The sequence below is a fragment of the Cervus canadensis genome, chromosome 15, assembly GCF_019320065.1.
Source record: "Cervus canadensis isolate Bull #8, Minnesota chromosome 15, ASM1932006v1, whole genome shotgun sequence".
Taxonomy (NCBI): Eukaryota; Metazoa; Chordata; class Mammalia; order Artiodactyla; family Cervidae; genus Cervus; species Cervus canadensis.
This window is the reverse complement of record NC_057400.1, coordinates 37,642,464-37,665,593: the sequence shown is the minus strand read 5'-3', so window position 1 is coordinate 37,665,593 and position 23,130 is coordinate 37,642,464. Positions and strand designations below refer to the sequence as shown.

General features: G+C 37.4%; 1 protein-coding gene across 2 annotated transcripts in view; it reads right to left on the bottom strand.

Moving 5' to 3' along the window:
• Positions 1 to 4,042: 4,042 nt before the first annotated feature.
• GALNT5 (polypeptide N-acetylgalactosaminyltransferase 5) overlaps positions 4,043 to 23,130 on the bottom strand; it is a 41,940-nt gene continuing 22,852 nt past the window's right edge. Inside the window, exons 4-10 of one of the 2 annotated variants that reach the window (XM_043487754.1) lie at positions 22,082 to 22,217; positions 21,389 to 21,508; positions 18,713 to 18,830; positions 17,394 to 17,717; positions 12,599 to 12,679; positions 8,933 to 9,094; positions 4,043 to 6,577 (exon numbers count right to left, since the gene is read on the bottom strand). In XM_043487754.1, the coding sequence (XP_043343689.1) occupies positions 6,437 to 6,577; positions 8,933 to 9,094; positions 12,599 to 12,679; positions 17,394 to 17,717; positions 18,713 to 18,830; positions 21,389 to 21,508; positions 22,082 to 22,217 (1,082 nt within the window). In that variant the 3' untranslated portion in view covers positions 4,043 to 6,436. The remainder of the gene's footprint in view (positions 6,578 to 8,932; positions 9,095 to 12,598; positions 12,680 to 17,393; positions 17,718 to 18,712; positions 18,831 to 21,388; positions 21,509 to 22,081; positions 22,218 to 23,130) is intronic. The other variant, XM_043487755.1, reaches the window with a different exon arrangement.

Below are 23,130 nucleotides of genomic sequence, written 5' to 3'. Positions count from 1 at the left end.
TTTTTGGTGTCTAAATTTTACTTTCTCTAGTTGCCTTTTAAAATTTAGAAGAAGCCTTGCACATCAGCAGCTATTAAGACCATCAATAAATGCTTTTTCAAAAATCAAGAGAACACCTTAATTCATTTTCATTATTTACTTCAGAAAGGTCTCAAAATACTTGTATATGAAATTGCAAAAAGAATTTCTGATGGGTAGATATGTAATGTTCATGAAACATTTCTATTATTTTTACAGGAAATGAACTATTGTTTTAGATGCATCTTAATTCCAACAACTTGAAACATATACATATATATCTTTGTAGTCTCTAAGGTAAAACATTGCTGTAAACTATGCTGATGTTTTTATAGTAATTGTTTTATGTATTTACATGGTGTAGTACTTTTGGAACATTTTCAAATGGAGAATGGGCATTTAAGTTTTTCAAAATGATAGAAAGACATTTAAAAAGTAATAATAGAGAATTATAGAAAAAGAAGAAACACCAGCATATCATAAAGAAAAAAATATGTCTGACCATATGAGAAAGGCACTACTTCTTTTAAAGCCTAAACTTTCACTGCTCCATAAAAGTAAGAGGGCTATAAAAAGTAATGTCAAAAATATAGCAAACATTTGCTAATATTATAGAATATCAGACAGTAACATAATAAATATGAATACCAAAATGTGTGAAGAATACAAGGTAAGTAGGACATGCAATCAACATAAACACATGGGTAGTAATGAGCAGTGGAAATCACCCAGATATATGCAAGACTATAAAATCAAAGAGCTTTGTAATTAACTACCAGTTTGAAAGAGTTTTGGATATGAATTTGAAATGTAATTGAACTTTTACTTAGAAACTTAGGTAATCAATAACAAAATTCACTAATTTAACCTTTGCCTTCTCTTTTTTTATGCCCACCTCTTATGGCTAATATGCATAAAACTAGGAACATTCCATACAGTAGTCATGTACGGATGTGAGAGTTGGACTATAAAGAAAACTGAGCACTGAAGAATTGATGCTTTTAAACTGTGGTGTTGGAGAAGACTTTTGAGAGTCCCTTGGACTGCAAGGAGATCCAACCAGTCCATCCTAAAGGAAATCAGTCCTGGATATTCATTGGAAGGACTGATGCTGAAGCTGAAACTCCAATACTTTGGCTTCCTGATGTGAAGAACTGACTTGTTGGAAAAGACCCTGATGCTGGGAGGGATTAAGGGCAGGAGGAGAAGGGGATGACAGAGGATGAGAAGGTTGGATGGCATCACTGACTCAATGGACTTGAGTTTGAGGAAGCTCTGGGAGTTGGTGATGGGCAGAGAAGCTTGGCGTGCTGCAGTCCATGGGGTCACAGAGTCAAAGACACGGCTGAGTGACTGAACTGAGCAACATTCAGGCAGTTGTTCAAAGGAGAATTAAGACAAATGTATAAACCTAAACTGAATAACAAGGATCCTGATAATTTAGTTTGGTTACTCTTCTCACGTCTGGAAAATAATACCCAGAGTAAAAGTCCACATGAGATTCTTTCGTACAGAAGGCCAGATGCAGGCAAACCTGTGTACTTAAAAGAGACTTAAAAATATCCCAAAACACTTATTAATTTTTCTTTGTTTGTAGAAACTCTTGGTTTTACTTTCTGTCAATTCAAAGTATAAAATATGGAAGCATACAGCCATTTATATAAATGCTTTAGTTTCAGTATCTAATATAAAAACTTTATATAGATATTTAGGACCAATATCCTTGAGTGGGAAAAATCCATCCGTCAATAACAAAATAGGAAAGCCTCGCTTTCAAAGAAATTATTTATTACTACTTATTTGATGGCAAACATTGTCATTAGAAACTCAGTATATTAGAAGTTGCTCTATTTGTTGGAAAATAAGAATTTTGTGTTTTTGGAAGGCAAAGATTCACACAGACTTTCAAAAAGACCCCAATCGTAGTGATAACTACCAGTTGACTCGTTAGGTTGAAAGCAGGGGCATTAAACCTACTTAATGTGGTGGTACTTTTTTTTCTCTTTATTTTAGATGCAAATACCAGAAACACTTGAAATTCCATCCATTAAACTTCACCAGGAGTAGATAATATTTTTGATGTTGTTCAGTTGTTAAGTCATGTTTGATTCTTTATGACCCCATAGACTACAGCATGCCAGGCTCCCCTGTCCTTCACTATCTCCCTAAGTTTACTCAGATTCATGTCCAGTGAGTCGATGATTCTATCCAACCACCTCATCCTCTGTCGTCCCCTTCTCCTTTTGCCTTCAATCTTTCCTAGCTTCAGGGTCTTCTCCAGTTAGTTGGCTCTTTGCATCAGGTGGCCAAAGGATTGGAGATACTCTTTTACATGACTTATTCAAAGCTGTCTGTAGAATGACTATTAGTCCAAAATAAATATTTATGTATATAAGCTGTGGCTAGTGTTCCTTTTCTCATGTCAAGGTATCTTGGCTTTTAGCAATTGTTGAATACACTCATGCAAAGGTTTTTGTAAAAGCACTTTGGTGACAATCTACACAGTGAAGTGAAAGTTCCAAGACTTGGTTTTTGTTTTAAATTTAAGGACTCCGATTTTCCACTTCCCACCTGCGCTCAAATTAAACAATCTGTCAGCTTTGATTAATGGTTAAGGGAACAAAGAGTTGGTAGTATCATTCACAGAGAAGCAATCTCTCTATGTCCATTTCTCTCTCTCATACTTGTTCTAGGAAATGGAAAGGAATATGTCCTGCATGAAGTCAGGAGATAAGACCACTGTAAAGTGTGTGAGTATAACTATCCTTAAGCCTACACTTCCATTGTTTAACAGAAAGGAGTGAAGCCTCTATTTCCTGTTGGTTCAACATCCGAAAAGATTTGACCAAAATGTCACATCAAATCACCAAAAATCACATCTCATCACCAAAAAGATGTGACTCTGTACCAAAGGATTTTAACTGAGCCCACCTGAGTTGCCTGCCCTACTTATAAAAGAAGACATAGAAGGAAAAGGAGAAGAAGAAGAGGAAGAGGAAGAAGAGGAAAAAGAATAAAAAAAAAATCATAGAAGTATCATTTAGTGAAAGAGGCTCACTTTTTTCTTTTATTTTTTTTGAGCCTGATAGAATGGAAACTGGATTTTAACTCTTTCTAGTGTGATGACTTTAGACAATCCCTCTCAATCATCCTCGTCTGTATAATGAGGAGAAGGAGACTCACCTCATTGAGTTGTGCACAGACTGAGATGAGGCGCAAACAATGCCTAGCACATAGTAGGTACTCAAGGTAATTAGTCCCATCTCTTTTCTCTTTATTTCTTGTAATTTCCTTGTTTTTATTCAAGATCGTGGATTTCTTTTGAGATGGAATTTGTTTTCTGTGTTTGAATGTGGAAGATAAAGATATTAAAACAAAAATGGTACCATCTGGTGTACCTCAACTCCCTTCTCTTGCATGACAGCCTCTTGAAAATCATTCTAAGCCATCCATAAAATCAAGATTGACTGGTAAAATTGAATTCCTACACTATAACTAGTATATTTCCCCCTTTACAATCTCTAAGGTGATTCTAAAGGAAAGATGCTTTAATATTCAAGAAAGTATTTCCAAATTAGTTGAAAGCTAATGATACATTATGATCATGGTGCATGGTGGTTTTTGCCCTTGTGAATGACAGTTGATTGAATAGCAGCAAGTAGAACTGAGCAAATTTGATGCTGGTGATAAAACACAGTTGTACCAACAACAGCTGTGTCATCCTTCAAGAGAGTAGCAGTTGAAAATGAGAAAAGAATCATGCAAACTGGAAGGCTCAGAAGTACTCAAATGGTTTGGTAAGTTAGCTTTTGAGCCAATAAGATCTGTAAAATACTATCAACTATGCTTGTGTTCAAGGTAATAAGATGTGTATATATTTTTCAAGGAAAAGGTAATAGCTTAAGCTAAACTGGGGAAAACTCTATAAGGGCCCTAAGAACAGAACCCCTTATTGAAGAACTCAGGGCTGATTAAGACCCTAACGTGTCTCATCCAAGGGTTTATCATTAGAAGTACCAGAATATCTAGAGGCATTTATACCTTTATTACAGTCTTCAGAAAACAAGAATTTAGAGCACATTGCTTAAAAGAATGTTGGTAGTAGATTTCACAATTAGTCAATACTCTTAAGGTGAGGTCCATATGATTTCTAACTACTGATTATTGCCTTGTTTCTTAGAGTAAGTGGGAAAAACATGGTAAAAGCTGTTTTAAAAATTCCACCCAAGAACAAACATGTGATGTATGAAAATAGTCCTTTGTTATACTGACAATATAGATTCAAATATAGCTTCACATAATAAGTATGTCAAGGTAAAGCCATGAAAGCCATGAGAAGAATACACTGAACAGGTCACAGAGGGTTCTTTTGAGCAAAAACATTTGAATTTCTTCAGCTGGTTCACCCAAAGAGAAACCTATCCAAAACATAACTCATCTTCTTCTGAACAGAGTTGACAATTTTGGTGGAAACTGTTTTTGAATAAAAAGAGATTCATTAGACTGGCAGAAAACCTTTCAACATTTTTTCACTTACACAAAGAATTGCATAGGGCATCCAGCACATTGAGTTTGGTCAGCAACTCAATTAGTCCTCTGGCAACTAACTTGTGTTGTATCCCCCACATGGCGATGCTTTGAAAAGAATTATTTCATTTTCTAGTCATTTTTTCATCTCATCTGCAATATCAATTATTTACATAAAATATCTTAAATATGATACAAATGTTCAAAACTATTTCCCCTTCCAGTTCTTAGTTATTGCTCTGTTTTTGTGTAATTAATTGGGAATTAAAGTTTTAATAGGAAAACAGAACTAAGGACACCAAGTTTCACTGTCAACTCAATTGCACAGGTTTCTTTCTTCGTTTCTTTTTTTTTAAATATTAACAAGCACGTAGCATGATTATTCTCCAGACATCCAACCTCAACCAAAAAATTTATGGTTTTATTTTTTTTTAAGAGTGTCATGGAGCAATTTTGTTTAGGCTGGTGGCTCCATCTCTGGAGATCCTGATTCCAGAGATCTAATCTAATCTAATCCTGATTCTAATTCTAATCCTGATTCTCTTACTAACTGGCCTGGGATTTTTAGATAGGTAATGTGTCTGCTGGACATTAAATTTCTACCAAATGAATGTGAAGGTTATCAGGATTTCTAAGACATCTTTCAGTATGACTAAGTTTTGGCATACCTAAGATTAGGTACTCAATTTGGATCAAAGTAATATTGGAACTTTCCCCAAATTTATCATTGTTATCTTTAGGTCTACATTTATTCTTTTCTCCCCCACAGTGTGCAAGATTCCCTTCCTTATTTTGGCTAAATCTAGGACATTTTTCTCTTAACTCTCTTCCTCACTGTGGTTATCATTCTCTTCCCCTTTCTTTACATCTCCTTCACTTTATTTCTACCTTGAAATCTTGTAAAGCCTATTTTGGCATACTTCATCTGTGTGAATGCTACTGAATACAAAGTAGTATTTTCACATAAGAGAACTTTAATATTTTTCAGTGCTCTATTTCTGCTTTATTCATTTTAACTCCTCTTATTTAGTTCTATATTAGAGTAGGTTCAATGATGAAATTTATTTTCAGTTACTACTGTGTGAAGTGATGCAGTCTGTATTTCTTTGCATTTTTTTTCTTGTTTAATATCCACATAAATCTAGAAGCTACTTGTATGGCCATTTTTTAAAGTGCAGTTTAAAAGCACAAAATGAATGGAAACATCCATGTCTAGAATTGAATAAGCATTTGACTTCCTCACTTAGAAATTTTCCACTGACTCAGAGTAGGAAAAACATTATACAGTCATCTAGATCAAAACCCTGCCATCAAGGAGTATTATATTAATATTATTTCTAACATTAGGTAAACAAGCATGTGGTTGGGAGAGATTTCACCAAGGTGAAAGCTGTGTGTTTCTGACGTCTTTTAGTCTAGGAACTCAAGTAATTTTCTTTCTTTCTTTCTTTCCTTCTACCTCTTTTATTTTTGATGAAAACCTGGCAATTAAAGGACCAGGTTCTCAATAATTATACCTACTTGTGGGTCAAAAGAGCTGGTTATGATCAGCTATCATTGGATATCGTTGTGCTTCTCCAAGTTCTTCTGTCTTCATTTCTGGTTACCTGTTAGATGGTATCGGACAACTAGCAAGCTTTCTTCCAGTGGAGTGGAAAGCAGGCAATTTAAAAGGCCACCTAGTGCTGAAGAAGGACTCCAACCCAATGCTGGATTGTCTCCCTGAGTTAAATTTTGGGATCTCAAATATTGTGATTTAAAAAAAAAATCTTCCATTTAAATGTTACTAATTTTGAAAATTTTAAACTAGCATGGGGAAATGTAGTCACCAAGTTCGCTGTCAAATTCACAGTGTCTAGTGGGTTTACTAGATAAAAATATCAGTTCCTCTTCAGTCTTCATAATAGTTTTCAAATTTCCACTTTTGATATGGCTTTGCTGGGTCACAAGGAGCAACTTTCAGGGTCTTCTGAGTAAAATTTCCTTCCAAGCATAACAACTGATGATAGTTTCCAAAAACAATGTGGTTCACCTGGAGAGAAAGGGGATCTGATAATGAGCCATAGGCTGACTTTAACTACTGTGATGTAAAGAAATTAAAACCAATTTTTTAAAAAGGTGATTTCATTTTTTATTTTTTAGGAATTCCCCCAAAATAAATTAATAACATAAACCAGACTTTAGACAGTATTAAATTTGTCTTTATCTTAAACTAAATTCTCACACTCTCCAAGTCACAACTTTTAGTTCTGCATGAAGCAAAAGATGAATTTTCTGATGATATGGTTGATAACTGTATTATTTAAAGGAAACAACTCCAGATGGTGTTTACTGTATATGGTGACTGGCTCCCTCACTGATGATAGTAAAGAAAAAAAAAAAAACTCCATCACAAAAAATAAGTTAGTTAATTTCTTAAGTTCATGCTTTAGAAAGCAAATTTAGAATAAAATGTGTTAGAAATGATGTATTTTATTTATGAGTTCCTTACCATGTTCTCTGATAGAATATAATGCCCAGTGTCTAGAAAGTCCAGGTATAACTAGAAGAAGTCACAGGTATTTCAGAGGGTTCTATTATTGATTAATACTTATTAAACATCCTAGAAATTGTCAATAACCTACTTACAACTTGCTCATGAGTTTATAACCTTTTCACCTATCAATCCTCTCAAATATCCATAACTGTGACAAAGGTCATTTTAATTATTCTTGCCTGGAGAATTCTATAGATAGAGGAGCCTGGTAGGCTACAGTTCATGGGGTTGCAAAGAGTTGAATACAGCTGAACCACTAACACACACACACACAGGTTTTGAAATGCTCTACAATTTTATCAAATAGAGGTGACTTTATAATAATTTATTTTAAAGATACTCTTACAAAAACATTGTCACCCTTGGACTTCCCTGGTGGTGCAGTGGCTGAGAATCTGCCTGCCATTGCAAGAGACACAGGTTCGATCCTTGATTTGGGAAGATTCAACATGCTGTGGGGCAACTAGGCCCAGGTGCCACAACTGTGGAAGCCTGTATTCCCTAGAGCCTGTGCTCCCCAGCAAGAGAAGCCACCTCAAATAGAAGCCCATGCACAGCAGCTAGAGAGTGGCGCCTGCTTGCTGCAACTAGACAAAGCCCCTGTAGCAGAGAAGACCCAGCACAGCCAAAAAGAGAAAAACCAGAATATTGTCACCCTTTTAGAATTGTACAAATATGATACTTAAGTAACCTCAAGGATTTATAAAAAAGATGATACTGAGAAGATCTGGATTAGCTGTAATAATCTGCTGGTGGTTGTAAAGAGATCCTTCAAATATAATAGAGATGAGGTATGGAAAGGAAGATTGGAGAGTGTGATGCTTAGGTCCTAATTTTATCCTGAGCAGGAAAAAAAGAAAATGTCATGAAGAGATCAATCACTGGCTGTGACATCAGAAGGAATGGAGACACTCCAAGGAAAAAAGTGTGCATACTTTGGGGTCATCCCTGACCAAAATGATGGTCTCCACATACTCATTATTCATTCAGTGGGTTTGGTGGCTACCAGCTAGTGAGACAGAAGAAAATTTGAGAAGGCAGGCCTGAAATTATTCCTGCCATTCCAAGATCCTACAGAAAACTTATGACTTTGTATCTTACTAAAATATGATTGGGGAAAGCAGAGTACTTGGACAGTGAATGGGATAGGGCATGGTTGTTCTGGTTAATATCCACAACTTGACCTCTGGAAAACCATCCCTTGATCTCTAGCACGGGGTTTTGTAAATACTCCTGTCATGGCTGGTTTCGAATCACCAATGTGACATCACTGAATGTGAAGTTGGCAAGAGGTGCACACGGTCAGCAGCTGCAAGCTGGTTGGAACTGACTCCAGCACCCAGAGACTCCAGCACCCTTAGACTCTCCAGAGCCTAAGTCTTCAGGAACCAGAGGACATGAGAAAATCTTTCTAAGGAAAGGAGGCAGGAAGTGGAGACAGATTCGTACTAAGCACAGGGCTTGGGGAAGCACACTGCTTCTTGCTTTCCCCATCTACTCTCCCTATAAACTTTTCTGGTAATCAGTGAGAACCAGTTCTAAGCTATAAGCCTGACTTTTGGCAATCCTAACTGACTTTCAGAAGCAAATGACTTTCAGAAACAAAGATGATAACAGCAATGTAACCAAAAGAACTGATTTGAAGTAAATTTTGTTAAAAGAATAAAAAAGGACTCAACAATTTATAAAAAAAAAAAATCTGTTTATCTCTGTGTAAGAACTTTTACACTGCCTCTATTGTCCCTTACACATTTAAAGCCTTTGATTGAGGAAGCTGACAAGGAGGGTTTATGTCGCATTTAATGGAAAGTTGGATTTGTGGTAAGGAAGAGGTACAAATATTTTGCTTACCAGTTCTGGACGGAAGTCTGATGTTGATTTATGCAGCCATCTTAGCCCTTTGTTTCTGTTATCACAAAGGTGCAGCCTCAGGGCCCCATTATCAGACTCAGGAGCTAAGCACCACGCTCCGTGTTTAATAAGCCTTAACCAGGTGTAATTAAATTGTTGAAGCTGCGGGGAAAATACATAAGGAGAAGGTGACTTTTGGCAGCAAACTCTTTGCTAAACATTTTTATTAGTAATGCTTAGGAATATAGGCACTCTAGACAGATGTTTTGTGTTCAAAATCCTGGTATTGCCACTTTCAATTCTGATAGTATGGCCATATTATTTACCCTGTCTAATCTCGTTTTTATAATTTTTAAGTTGGATAGCAATGGAGTAATGTCTGACAAGTGTTGAGCACACAGTAAGACATCAATAAATGTTAGCTGCAATATTAAAACAATCATTTAGTACAATTAGTACATGTCTGTGAATGGGTGCCCTTTTAGGTGTTCTGAGTGCCAGGCTAACCTGGTACTTGAAGTATTGGAGCATTCAAACCACCACACGCTTCAGGCCCCTAGCCACTGGGGCTAGAGGGAGAGCCAAGTCCCAGTCCTAAATGACTTCGATGGGAATTACTATGCTTATTTTTTTAATACTAGAAAATTGGACTCCTAGAGGCTGTGTTCTATTATAGGAAAGGTTAAAAAACTTTCTTCACTGATAGCACAAAGAATCACCAGGTTGCATTGTGTTAATATCTCCCAGTTCACAGCAACTCCTCTTGGAGAAGTCCAGTTTGGGGGAGTTGCCAATGTCTAAAATAAATACTGTTTTAGGTAATGGGCCTGTGTTTTTAGTTTTTATAAATTTTTTTAAACTTAGTTCTATCTGCCTGGTCAATATACTCTAAAGCACTGGGTCTGTAGGAAATTTGTTGTTTTCAGTTCAGTTTAGCCTCTCAGTCATGTCTGATTCTTTGCGACCCCATGAACCACAGCATGCCAGGCCTCCCTGTCCATCACCAACTCCCGGAGTTTACCCAAACTCATGTCCATTGTGTCAGTGATGCCATCTAACCATCTCATCCTCTCTCGTCCTCTTTTCCTCCTGCCCTCAATATTTCCCAGTATCAGGGTCTTTTCCAATGAGTCAGCTCTTTGCATCAGGTGGCCAAAGTATTGGGGTTTCAGCTTCAACATCAGTGAACACACAGGACTGATCTCCTTGCAGTTCAAGGGACTCTCAAGAGTCTTCTCCAACATCACAGTTCAAAAACATCAATTCTTCTGTGCTCAGCTTTCTTTATAGTCCAACTCTCATATCCATACATGACTACTGGAAAAACCATAGCCTTGACTAGACGGACCTTTGTTGGCAAAGTAATGTCTCTGCTTTTTAATATGCTATCTAGGTTGGTCATAACTTTCCTTCCAAGGAGTAAACATCTTTTAATTTCATGGCTGCAATCACCATCTGCAGTGATTTTGGAGCCCCCCCAAATAAAGTCAGCCACTGTTTCCACTGTTTCCCCATCTATTTGCCATGAAGTGATGGGACCGGGTGCCATTATCTTAGTTTTCTGAATGTTGAGCTTTAAGTCAAATTTTTCACTCTCTTCTTTCACTTTCATCAAGAGTCTCTTTAGTGTTCTTCACTTTCTGCCATAAGGGTGGTGTCATCTGCATATCTGAGGTTGTTTTACACCAATGTAAATATATTAAAAAAAATAAACTGCTGCTAAAATCTACCTAAATACTTTTATCTAATGCATCATTAGATAAAAAATAAAAAATCACATCATTGTAATGTGATTGGGATTTAACTTAGATTATCAAGTATGTTATTGTGTTAGAACTTTCCATTCAAACAGTAGTCCTTGGGTTAACATTAGCATCTCCTGGGAGCTATTCAGAAATGCTGAATTTCAGTCCCCACTATGAATGTACTGAATCAGAATCTGCATTGTAACAAACTCCCCAGATGACCTGAATGCACATTGAATTAGAGAAGCACGGATGTGTGTCATAATACAAGGATTTATTGAAAAGGGACATTTTAACTGATTGAAAAGGGACATTTTAACTGATTGAAAAGTTAGTAACTAAGGAGACATCTTAAGTAAGGTGAAGCTAGGGCTTGATGGTTCAGCCCTAGGGTTTTATTCCTTTTGAGATTTTACGGATGAATCCTACAGTCACCAGCTTAATATTAAGCCTCGTTAATTCTGTCAAAAATAAGTCAACTTCCTCCATGTTCCTTTACGTTTAATTACTCAAACCAACCTAAAGAAGCAGAAGCTAAAAATGAGTGACAAGACAAAAAATGAAGATGGACGTTTGTGGAACACAGGGGCTACATGATTCATACTTTTTGTCTCCTAGCATCCCTTTGAGAGATTCAATGGTTATTGAGAATTTGGGTTTTCAGGTAAAATACTGATTAATCAGACACAGAAAGTCACTATAATGATGAGTCTTGAAGAATTGCATATTATTTAATATTTTACTTTCATATAATTTGGACTATTTATGGTTTTGTCTTATACTTTATGACTTGATTTCCTCTTTGAATTGTTAATGCATGAAAATTATTTCTTTCAATTAATTTTTGACACTTTTCTCTTCCCTTCTGTCTCCTCTTTCCTAATTAAGAAAGAATTCCATTAACTTCAAGTTTACAACCCATGGCTGAATTATATCAACAGAGATGACAAAAATATCTTTTTATTTTCCTAGCAGCAGCTTTGAATTAAGAAGTAAACATGGGATGTGCTTGAAAATAAAGTAATATCTCTAACACAAAGCAAAGCAAGTCTAGACTCCCATCACAAAATAATCTCCCTGGCAGAGAGTTATCTGCAGTTTTAGGGGGCTGAGTTCGACTCCTGAATCCATGTTCCTGTGAGTCCAATATAGCAGCCAAGCTGATAACTGTCCGAACAGAATGAGAGTGGGTAGGAGCATATGTTGGAGAGGGAGGTGCCATCGCTCAGAGCTCTACAGAGTCATGGCTCTGTTTTCCCAGGCCCTACTCCCTCCCCTAAATACTGTGCTCAGATCTGTTGAAGTTTGGCTGTAGAGTTTTCCACCATGGATCATGAATTGTGCTATCTGCATTACTCCCTTAGGAGTACCTGGGTGGGGGAGGGGGAAGGACGGGTGGAATCAGAGAATAAAACTGCTCCCTTAGATTACATTATTTAAGAATTTGTATGACTTCATTTTTATCATTTTGTCTTTATATATAATGTGTTAATTTTCTCATTTTTGCCTTTATTACTATAGCAGTGAATATTTATAGAGCACCAAATGTTCGATATTACTTTTTAGGCTTCCTATGTAGTGTCTAATTCCATCCTCACAACCGCTTTGGGGCCAGCACTATTATCATTGCCATTCACCTAAGGGTTAAGGAATTTGCAGTTAATGCATTTTTAGAAATGGTGGAAACTGAACTGGGTCCATGGTGGGTTGACTACACTATTCACCTTTATTCCCTCTGTCACTGTCTTTTACATTTAGAGGTGGACCCTAAATGTCACCAACCTTATGATGATACAAAAATGTGAAAATTAATTATGAACATCTCTAGTGAGTGATGAATGTGTCATACCCTTCACCTATCAACCACACTAGCACCATCAGCTATACCGACTATGAGAGAGAAAACCCCAGTTCAGGGTACCTTGCTGCTCCCATCACAGTCTTCCAGAATGGCTGTGGTGTTTCTGATGGAAATGCATTTACCCAAGGCCACATTAATAAGCTAGGAAGCAAAACATAAAATACACATTAAGAACAAAATATTTTAAAGTAGAACAAGACATTCAGAAAACACAGAATATAAAACAATAATAAGGTTAAAGATAGTTAAGTTAATAGCTTAGCATTACTTAGCACTATACGATTTTATTGGTTGCTATCTCTAACAGGGACATAATGTAATCTTGCTGAAGTACAGCTTCAATCTGTCAATTTAGGCCTGTGATTCAGCCACAGAGCCAACACACAGAAGCTTTTAATTAACCCTTTCCTGGAATGCTGAACAGGAAAAGAGCAAAAGGTGGCATGAGAAGCAGTTATTTTCTTGTCTCAAGTTTGTCTGATGCATATATTAAAAGTCAGTGCACATACTTGCAATTTAATCAAAGCAGTGGTTATGGGCTCTGTTCCCTGGCTGACCCCTCCAAGCTATCTGACTGCTTAGGCACTGAATCATAGATAAATTGAGTCTTTCAAAAACAGCAGATTCCAGCTGACTCCCGGTCAGAATCTTCCTAATGACTCAGGCAAGCTACAATTCATTACAGGGAAGTCACGAACGCTAGTATGGAGCCAAGCTTAAAGACACTTTCTGGCAGGCCCCCAGGTTTTTAATGGATTTGCAGGGTCCAACATGGAGGCAGCTGTCTGTTAGTCACCATTTAATGCAGAGAAATGTTGATTCCCTTGCTCCCTCTGACATTCTGGGCAGGTCTAAAGAGAAGGTGGGTTAATAGTATAACACAATTTGAACTTTTCAGACTTCTGGAAGAGCTGTGTAGAGCTCAGTCTATACTCAGGGAAGCGCCCTGTGCTGGCAAGTGGGGTGGTCTCTGTGGCCAGGGACACTATTTATGTCCCCTCCTGTTCCAGGGTAACTAACCAACAGCTCTAGCTAGGGAGCACTGTAGGATGCAAGTTGGGGTGCTCACAGAGTTGTCAGATTTCATAACAGTGCTCAGTGGGTTGGTTCGCACTTTTACATGCTTAATTTTTCCTACGGGAAAGTAGGGGGCATCTTTAGGGTCCAGAAAGTGAAAAACAAAACCTAAAAACAAGAGGTAAAAGGGAAAATACTGGTAAGCAGGGGACTGATACTGAATATGAAAAAACCTGGAGTTGAGGTCTTCCACACATGATGGAAAGCTAAAACGTTAGGCTCTGGGTGGAATGGAGTACAGGGGAAAAGAATTTATCCATTAGCACTGGGAGACAAAGGGGAAGCTACTCCCAAGGAAATTGAAACCTTACATCAACCTTCATTTGAGTTTGAGATGCACACACCACTTGCATTGACTAGGAACCCTGATAGAACCCTCAAAGCACTGGAAAAAAAAAACACATTAAAATCTACCAGTTTTGTTGTTTCTGGGGTGACCCGCATGCAAAACAATTCTAGAACAGACTCTCCAACAGAAATCTTCAAAGGAAACTCTATTCACAATTTAAAGTGTCAGATATGGGAGGAGACAATTGGCTTCCCAGGTGGCACAGTGGTAAAGAATCAGCCTGCCAATGCAGGAGGCGCGAGAGATGCAAGTTCAATCCCTGGGTTGGGAAAACACCCTGGAAAAGGAAATGGCAACGCACTCTAGTAGGCTTGCCTGGAAAAGTCCATGGACAGAGGAACCTGGTGGGCTACAGTCCATGGGGTTGCAAAGGATCAGACGAGTGAATGACTGAACGTGTGCACACACGCACACACACACACACACACACACACACACACACACACTCCATCATTAATGGGAACAGTCAGAACACACAGGAGGAATCGACCACCATGAACTTCAGGGAAAAGAGTTAACAGTCATGTGTGGAGGTAGAATAATCTTGGAGTTGAAAGAAAGGAAATGGTGTCCCAGTTGATCTTAACAGAAAAAACAAACAAAAACTCCTGTACCTGTAGATTATGCAGAAAATATCTTCAAGTGAGTTTGGAAAACTCTGGCTTCAGGACAGCTGACTAGGATGCCCTACTCCAGAACCTCTCAGAACCTCCGGTACTGAGTGCAGAGGGAATGTGGTATAAGAGTCTGCCAAATACATGTGACCACAGAATCCTCTTTGACAGCATAACTTTGCCCAGAACAGTGTTTGGGAACCCCTGGTCTAATTGATTGCTTTGTATTTATTTCTCACAATCCTTTCTTCCAAGCACTAAAAGGCACGAGAAGGAGAGAAACCTTTTCTATTCCTTGCCTCCCTCTCCCCTACTTCATTTGAAGGTATGTTTCTCTTCCCTCCTTTTGGAAATTACTGGGGAAACTGTTTTCCTTCATTCATGTAGAAATGGTTTATGAAGTGGTAAGGAATTGATATTCTTTCTCTCATTATGAATAGTTCTGAAAACTGGGCTCTCACTTAAAAAATACATCTATGCTTTTATTGTAAACCATACCAATCTTATTTTAAGATCAGGAAGTATGTATAAATTTTAATTTATCCATTTTGAGCTATTTCATTTTCCAATTTAGGAGGTTTGAGTTCCCTATGGTTTATCCCAGAATTGGTAAACACTAGACTAGAAGCTGTTTGCTGAGTTAAATCCAATGTAAGTTCAAATTATTGCTGAGGTTCTTTTATTATTTTCAAATATTTTTGGTTCAGTGAGAAAAAAAATTATTCTTATTTTTAAAAAGTCAAACTTTCCTAGGTGTGTAGGTTGAAAGAAGGAATGATATGGAGCAAGTAACAAAAAGTTGTGGGTTTTAGTTTCTTGGAACTTTACAAGATTATCTATCCAAAATAATGATTTAGTTAACCTTCCTCTGAATTTCCTGGCGAAAGGTCTTTTTTAATGGTAATAATGCTCCTTGTTGCTTCAGAGGGAACTAATATCATCTTTATTAAAATTTGTCTAAGGAAGGCAACAAATAAGGAGGAAAACAGAAAGAAAGAATTTATTAAAATCATTTCTGCATTTTGTTGTAGCTCAGGCATCAAGAGAAACCTCTTTCATTAGACGAGCTCTTCAAAATTCGAATGGAAACTATTAGACAAGCTAACCTCAAAGAGGAGGCAAAAGATAGTTTTTTAGTTCCCTCTGGTGGTTAAAGTCCAGTAATGCTCTTACTGAGATTCTGTGTTTTTAGGACAGGAAAAAATTACTATCATGAGAATTTCTTTTTCTTTTATCCTGCTTAAGAGATAGAGTTTAAAAAAATGTGAATTTATTTTACAGGCATATTACTTGGACAGCGTATAAGCTCAGGGTATTCTTCCTAAAGAATTATCTAAGATAAAATAATCAAGTTGAACCTCTGTAGTAGCAGTTATGGCATTTTGACCTACAAAGACAGGCAATTATGTTATATACAAATTGGTTACATATACTTATGTGTCAGTTGAATTTAATGAAGGCAGAACAAATTCTTAGACTGGTTTTCTTTCTTTCCCACTTTTCCAGAATCTCCCTTATACCATTGAAATGGCCTAAGTGTTCTTATCATCAGGAAATTTGGTAGGCAGAGAAAGATTGGTATGTACAATCCACTTGCTAGGGAGAACTGAAAAAATAAAATGATATGAAAAGAGCAGGCTTACTGAGGGCCAAGTCTGAACATTTTGCAAGAAGAAAAAGAAAACAGCCCTGGGAATGTTTGTAAGTAAAAATTAAATGAGAAATAAAACAGTAAAAGAGATTAAAAATTTACATGACCAGGGAAGACCACTCGATCCAGGCTTGACTAATCATCTCTAAACTTATTATATGGTAAAGATCCTCATCTCTTGCCATCCTCTTCAAATTAAGCTCCACTCCTAGAATTGGTTTGAAATGGCTTTTTAAGAGCATTTTTCTCCTTCCTTAATTTTTTCTTAGCTTTGTACTCTATCCAACCTATCAAGTTTGACTTCTTTCCTTTTGGTATGTTATTTTGTGCCCTGGAATTTTCTCTGCTGTTGTCTGACAATTTCTGTTACTTTCAATCCCTCTTTGAAATCTATAGAACTGTAAATAAACCATGTCATCCCATTGCTTAACCCTACTCAGTAACATCCAGTCACATTCTGAAAAGAGAAAGAGACAGAAAAAGATGAGGGAGAGAAAATCCTTACTCTGCCCACAAGGAACTGTGGGGTCCATCTCCTTCTCCCTCTCGACCTTCACGGGGCGCCATTCCTCCTACCTCCTCACACCTTGATAACAACATCCACCTTCTTAATGGTTCCCGAATGCCTCAAACTGTCACATGTCAGAGTTTTTGCATAAGTGACATCCTTTGCCCAGGGCTCTCTTCTTTACAGCATGGTGGACTCTTCGTCTTTCAGACCTGGCCTTCAATGTCTTCATAGAGTTGACCACTCTTAAGAAAAACTCATCACTTGTGGCCAGTTCCCTGATTAAAAGCTACTATATTTTTAAATTTACACTTTACTTGCTTATTTCTTTATTATCTTTCTATCCTACTCAGCTTTAAGTTCCACAGAGAAGGGATCAATCTACTTTATTCTTTACCCTATAGTCCAGTTCTTAAATAATGCCTGGTTTCTTGACACTTGGTGTTTGCTGAATTAATCAATAAACATGGCTTCCTGGAAGCCTTCCTCAAGTTTACCTAATATGTGCAGTCAAGACAAACGACACTTTGTCTCCTCTGCACTCATACTTGGTGCTTATTTATAAAGTAATAATTCATCCTTTCCCACACATTTTCAAAAAGGTTTTTACTTTGTATTTTCACAAAGTCAGATTTGAAGTTGCTGCTTGAACTTACCACACCACTCGCCCTCACAATGGGAGCCTTCAAGTCTGGAAAAACATTCTCCAAGTACCACTTGAAGCTTTTGCATTTTAGCTTCTTTCGAAGTTCCCGCTGTTGGGTAAGGTTTCCGACGTCTAACCCTTGGTCTATGAGGTGATCCCCGTGGCCGTAGAAGAGCTCCTTGTACTCATCCAGCCAGACCTCAGCCACCCGCACCAAGTTCCGCTCCACCGTCTTCATCCGGTCTTTGGGGAAGGAGTAGGGATTGTCATTTCGGAATATGTGTCCCACTCGGGAACAGGGAATGATCTCAATTTCGCCACCACACATCCACACCTGCAACAGTTTAAAAATAGGTACCAGTTATCAAATGACTGTCCACAAATCATCGGCAGTTAACAATAACAAAAAAACCACCTGGGGTTTTCCCCCCGTTGGAGTAATACTTTTCTAATATCCTTTTCAACAGAAAATTAAACTCAACAGGTTTATTTAATTTTATTCTATTGCTGTGAACCATTTTAGGATTATTAAATGATATATTTTCTCTTTTCCTCTCCTGAATTGTAAATCTTTTTTTCCCCCCTAAAGAAATCCTCACAGAATCCCAAAGTATGAAATGTGTAACACAAGTTCTTGCTTTAGTAGAATCAAGGTAAAGAGTATATGTTTCAATTTTCTCAATATCCCCTGCTCACATTTGGGATGATCTACCTGACTTGTGGAACACAACTTGAAGATCTCCTTTCTTGATCAAGAGCTCAGAGTCACACCCCTATTACTATATACACCCAACTCCATAGGAAAGCAGGTAATGTGGATACTCTGCACTATGGCTGCCGCCACTGATTTCTCAGATATTAAATGGTTATATAAATACCCAGCATTATCTGAGCTTCCCCAAGTTGCTGTAGTATGGCCTTTTGGTGGCCTGCTCTACTGGCTCTTTTTATTCTTCTGTTTTGTACTCTCCAAGATGGCCTATTACTAAATAATTTCATTACTTCTAATATATTAGAAAAATATATGAGTTATTTGTATCAAATATTCATCCCACAGCATTTACACTAAATGGCAGACAATTATTTCCCTCACATTCAGATGCAGAAACTGTGTTGTGAAATATGAGGGAATGCTAATAAATTTCATGAGAGTTATTGATTCTTCCAAATTCAATCTGGGATATGAAGACATTAATCCAGAGGCCCTAATATTTCTGTGAAGTTTCCTCCCAGAGGCAGTCACATATCTGATTGTATTAGTAAAATGAAACCATTTAAAAGTGCTAGACTCTTAATTGTAAAGAAAATTTGAGAAACACTCAGCGGTACCTTGAAAGAGAGCTCCATATTTTCTCCACCCCAAACATCGAGCCCAGGATCATATGTTCCAAGTTCAAAAAAGTAATTTTTATCAATAGAAAATAATCCACCTGCCATGACGGGACATCTACAAAAAAAAAAAGTTGGCTTTTAAATCTTGCATGTCAGGGGAGCTCAACTTTTAGGGAATGTTCCCTAACAAGAGGCATTTTAGAATAGTTACCACATGTAGGGAGGTCTTGGATAAAGTCACAAAGAGTACCTAAGTGACAAGTTCCCTGGTTCTTGTGGCAGAACTTGATTAGAGTCAGCAAAGACAGGGTCTGGAACTAGGATTCTTACTTGGCCTTGACTCTTCAACACAAATTCTCCAGAGATGTTATTTTTAATAAGTTATTTAGTGCCATTTAGGAAAGAAGAGTCAGGCACTGTTTTAAGTGTTATAGATGTATTAACTCAGGCCTCACAAAAGTCCTGTGAGTATGTATCCCTAAGAAACTACAGCCCCAAAAGGCCAGAAAATTTCTCAAGTTCACAGACCCACCAGTCTGTGGGCTGTACATCTGGGGTTCAAATTTAGGGAGTCTGGCTTGACTCTAAGATCTCTTCTCCACTATACTGCCTCAACAATACAGAAACGTTACAACAGCTTGTTATGTGGCCAACACTTATATATATATATATATATATATATATATTTTTTTTTTTTTTTTTTTTTTTTTTTTTTTTCCCCTTGGCTGGGCTGCAGGGCTGTGGCATCTTAGTTCCCTGACCAGGGATGGAACCCTGCACTGGGAGCTTGGAGGCTTAACCACTGGACCATCAGGGAAGTTCTTGGCAAATACTTTTTAAAACACTTTATATAAGTATTATCTGATTTAATTCTCAAAACAATCCAAGAGGTAGCTACTTCTGTTAGTGTTAATATAAAAATGAAGAAACCGAGATAGAAAGAGGTTAAGTAACTTTTTAAAGCTCACACCACTAGTACATAGTAGAGTTGAGATTTAAACCCAAGGGGTCTGACTCTAGAGTCTTCACTGCTATTATTGATCATGGGGAAGAGAAACTACTCTTGAGTCAGCAGTTAGAAAAGGCAGTAATCACGTCCCATGGTGGTTGCCATGGGGCCAGCTGAAAGAGATTTGTATGGAAGCTCTGTAGCAATCTCAACGGTAATGTAAACCTTGCCCCATACTTAGCTCTCTTCCCCCATGATTTATGTGTATTTTTTTATCTGTATCCCATATGTCCTTTCCAGACTATCCAGAATGCATTCTCTTTCTAACATTATGTTGAATAAATCTGAACTCAGTCACTACATTGACTCTCAGAATTGGATTCTGAAAAAGGCAAAGAGGTTCTTTAGGTGTAGGGTGTAGGATCAGAGCAAGTACATTATATGCAGGCAGATTTGGGTTTGAATCCCAATTTCTTCTTTTGCAAGCTGTATATCACTTGGACTGCAGGGAGATCAATCAACCCTGCATTTTCACTGGAAGGACTGATGCTAAAGCTGAAGCTCCAATACTTTGGCCACTTGATGTGATGAGCCAACACATTGGAAAAGGCCCAATGCTGGGAAAGATTGAAGGCAAAAGGAGAAGAAGGTGGCAGAGGATGAGATGGTTGGACGGCATCACCAACTAAATGGACGTGAATTTGAGCAAACTCCGGGAGACAGTGATGAATAGGGAAGCCTGGTGTGCTGCAGTCCACGGGGTTGCAAAGAGTTGGATATAACTTAGTGACTGAACAACAGCAACAAATATCCCCAGGAAAATTACTTAACTCTCTTAGGTCTCTATTTCCTTATCTCTATAATAGAGAAAACCACAATCTCTCTCCTAGAGTTATAGAGAGGTTGCACAGTGCTTAATAAATGGTCGTACTCTTCCTTCACTGGTTAGGAGGATTAATTGTGAAACATCACATTTGGGAGAATATAAGGCACTGTTTGGAGGGGTGAGTTCAGGGAACAGATGCTGCATTGTATACAGGCTGGGATCGGACTTTCTTTTGGGACTTTCTGGCTGAAGTCTGCTCAAGTTCTTTCTCTGACAAGGAAAGCTCCAGGGTTCCTGCTGCTCTGCCTGAGTCTGGCAGAGTGCTTGTCCTACAGGTCTAGACTTTGGGGGAGGCGTTAGGAAGCCCCCACTTTAGCTTCAGGTCTAAAATCTGTTCTTTAATCCAGTTTCTCCAGCAATAAAGCCCCAACTTTAATTCGCATCTAGCTTCTGTGTCTGTTTCTCACTTTATTCACAGAACTTGGCACTCCTCCCAGGGAAAGTATAGGATTAGACTCAAAAAGAATTAGAATGATATTTCTACTACTATTATTTATTCTTAATTTTCACTCATGTTTACTTCAATGTTATATGTGTTTATATAGAATTTATGCAGCACGTTTTAGTGGCTTATGTTTCTTTGTTTGCAAATCTCAGAGAACAGAAATAGTGTCAGTGAATTTCTCGGGTTGAGGGCTGAATAAGATATAACTACCCACTTAAAAGGTGAGTTTGGGCTGTGGGAAAGTAATTTCCCAGGAAAAGTTTTTGCTTTTGGTCATCTGTTGGCTAGAACTGTAATTCTTGGTGTTCTATAAATGATGGCCTATGCCTGTTTTGTGGAATTGCTTCCTAAAGACACATGACTCCTTCCTAGTCTTAAGTTTCACATACTTACCTTATTATATCAGTTTCTTTAATTTTGTTTTTTGCAACAACATCTGGAGGAATTGTTCTCCAACCAAAGTTCATTGGCCACACAAATATGCCTCTTTGAAAGTTGTCCACTGTCATGTAACTAGTCAAGGAAAAAAAAAATGCTACCTGAGATCATTCACATAATCAACCTGACATCATGTATTGTGCAAGTGAATGAAACAAGCACTTATGAAGATGATTTTAGATCACCACAAAGCTTTTAATAACATTTCAATGAAAGATATGAATATAATTAGCATTAGTGCTGGATTGCTTGCTTTTAACATACTTTATAAATATTCTGGCCATTTTGAGGGAAAAAAACCCTCCTTAAGAATATACATGTGTATGTATATATACATACCACAAAAAGAAGAACTAATCTTAAAAATAAATATTTGGGTGTTCAGCTGAATAGAAAGAGGAAAGTCTTGGACACTGAATATTAGTATTTATTGACATTTAGGGTTAAGAATTTGTGATGATCAAATAAACAATTGGATAGATCTGCTTTGACCTCATGATATATATCAAGTATTTCAATTTATTTAAACAGGTAAACTGTGTATTACTTAGATTTGCAAAGTTGTACATTTTAGGAGTATGACCACTACCTTCTGCTGCTGGTTAAAAAGCCACTTAGAAGTATCCTGTGCAATATGACAATTATTACCTCATATCCTTATCATTGATGACTTCAATTACTGGACAGGCTACTTTCTTTCTACTTAAGTAAACTCTTTCCAGGAGAGGTTCCAGCCAGCCAACGTTACATTCCACATGAGAATCTAAGAATGTCAACACATCACCTAGAGAGCCAGAAAAAAACAATTTGAAAATGCAATATCCTTAGTGTGTGTACTTCGTGTTCATAGGTCCTGAAGATTGCTCCATAAATGTGGTTGTAAGCATAGTAGTCATAGTAGTCTTTTCTTCTTACTGAATTTCTACTTTGTCTCTCTAATTTCATTCTATAGTGAAATGAAAAAAAAGTTGGTTTCTAGTAGTCTTTTGGGGCAAGTATCATTTATGGTTGAAAAAAAATTGATAAGCCACTTAGAATGAGGAGTCAAGGCTCTGAAGGGAATATTTAGTATTAAAGGTAGTTGCTTTTGTCCTTCTAAGGAGGGTAAATCCCATTAACTCTTGGAGGTGGAGGTCTGAAACTTTGTTTTGCGGAAGACGAGGAAGAATCTGAGATTCCAACTTTAGCCTTAGAAATGATGAAGAGGAAAAATCGTTCCACATTATAACAGCGAAAAGAAATTAAAGTGGGGGAACTAGTAAGACTAGGAGGTAGTTTTAAAAGTGTTACAGAGGGGGAACAAGGAATTGTTTAATGGGTATAAAGTTTAGTTTCACAAGATGAAACGAGTGCTGGAGATTGGTTGCTCAACAATGTGAAAGTACTTCTCAGTGAGAACTGTACACTTGAAAAATGGCTCAGATAGTAAATTTTATATATGTATTTTATCATAATTTAAAAAAATAGTTACAGGAGAAGAGAAGAGAAAAGAAACTTGGAGGACAGGAGTAATTTTGAATTCTTTTTGTTCTATTAGTTTTGTGAAGTAACACTCTCTTTCCAATGAAAATTTTAGCAATGGTCTACATTGCTCTAAATGATTCTGTACAAGTGGATTGTATGTGCGTGAATAATAACCAGAGGAATCTGGGTCCTGGCCAGAATCCTATGTGTAATCTCAGACCCAGTCGTGCATG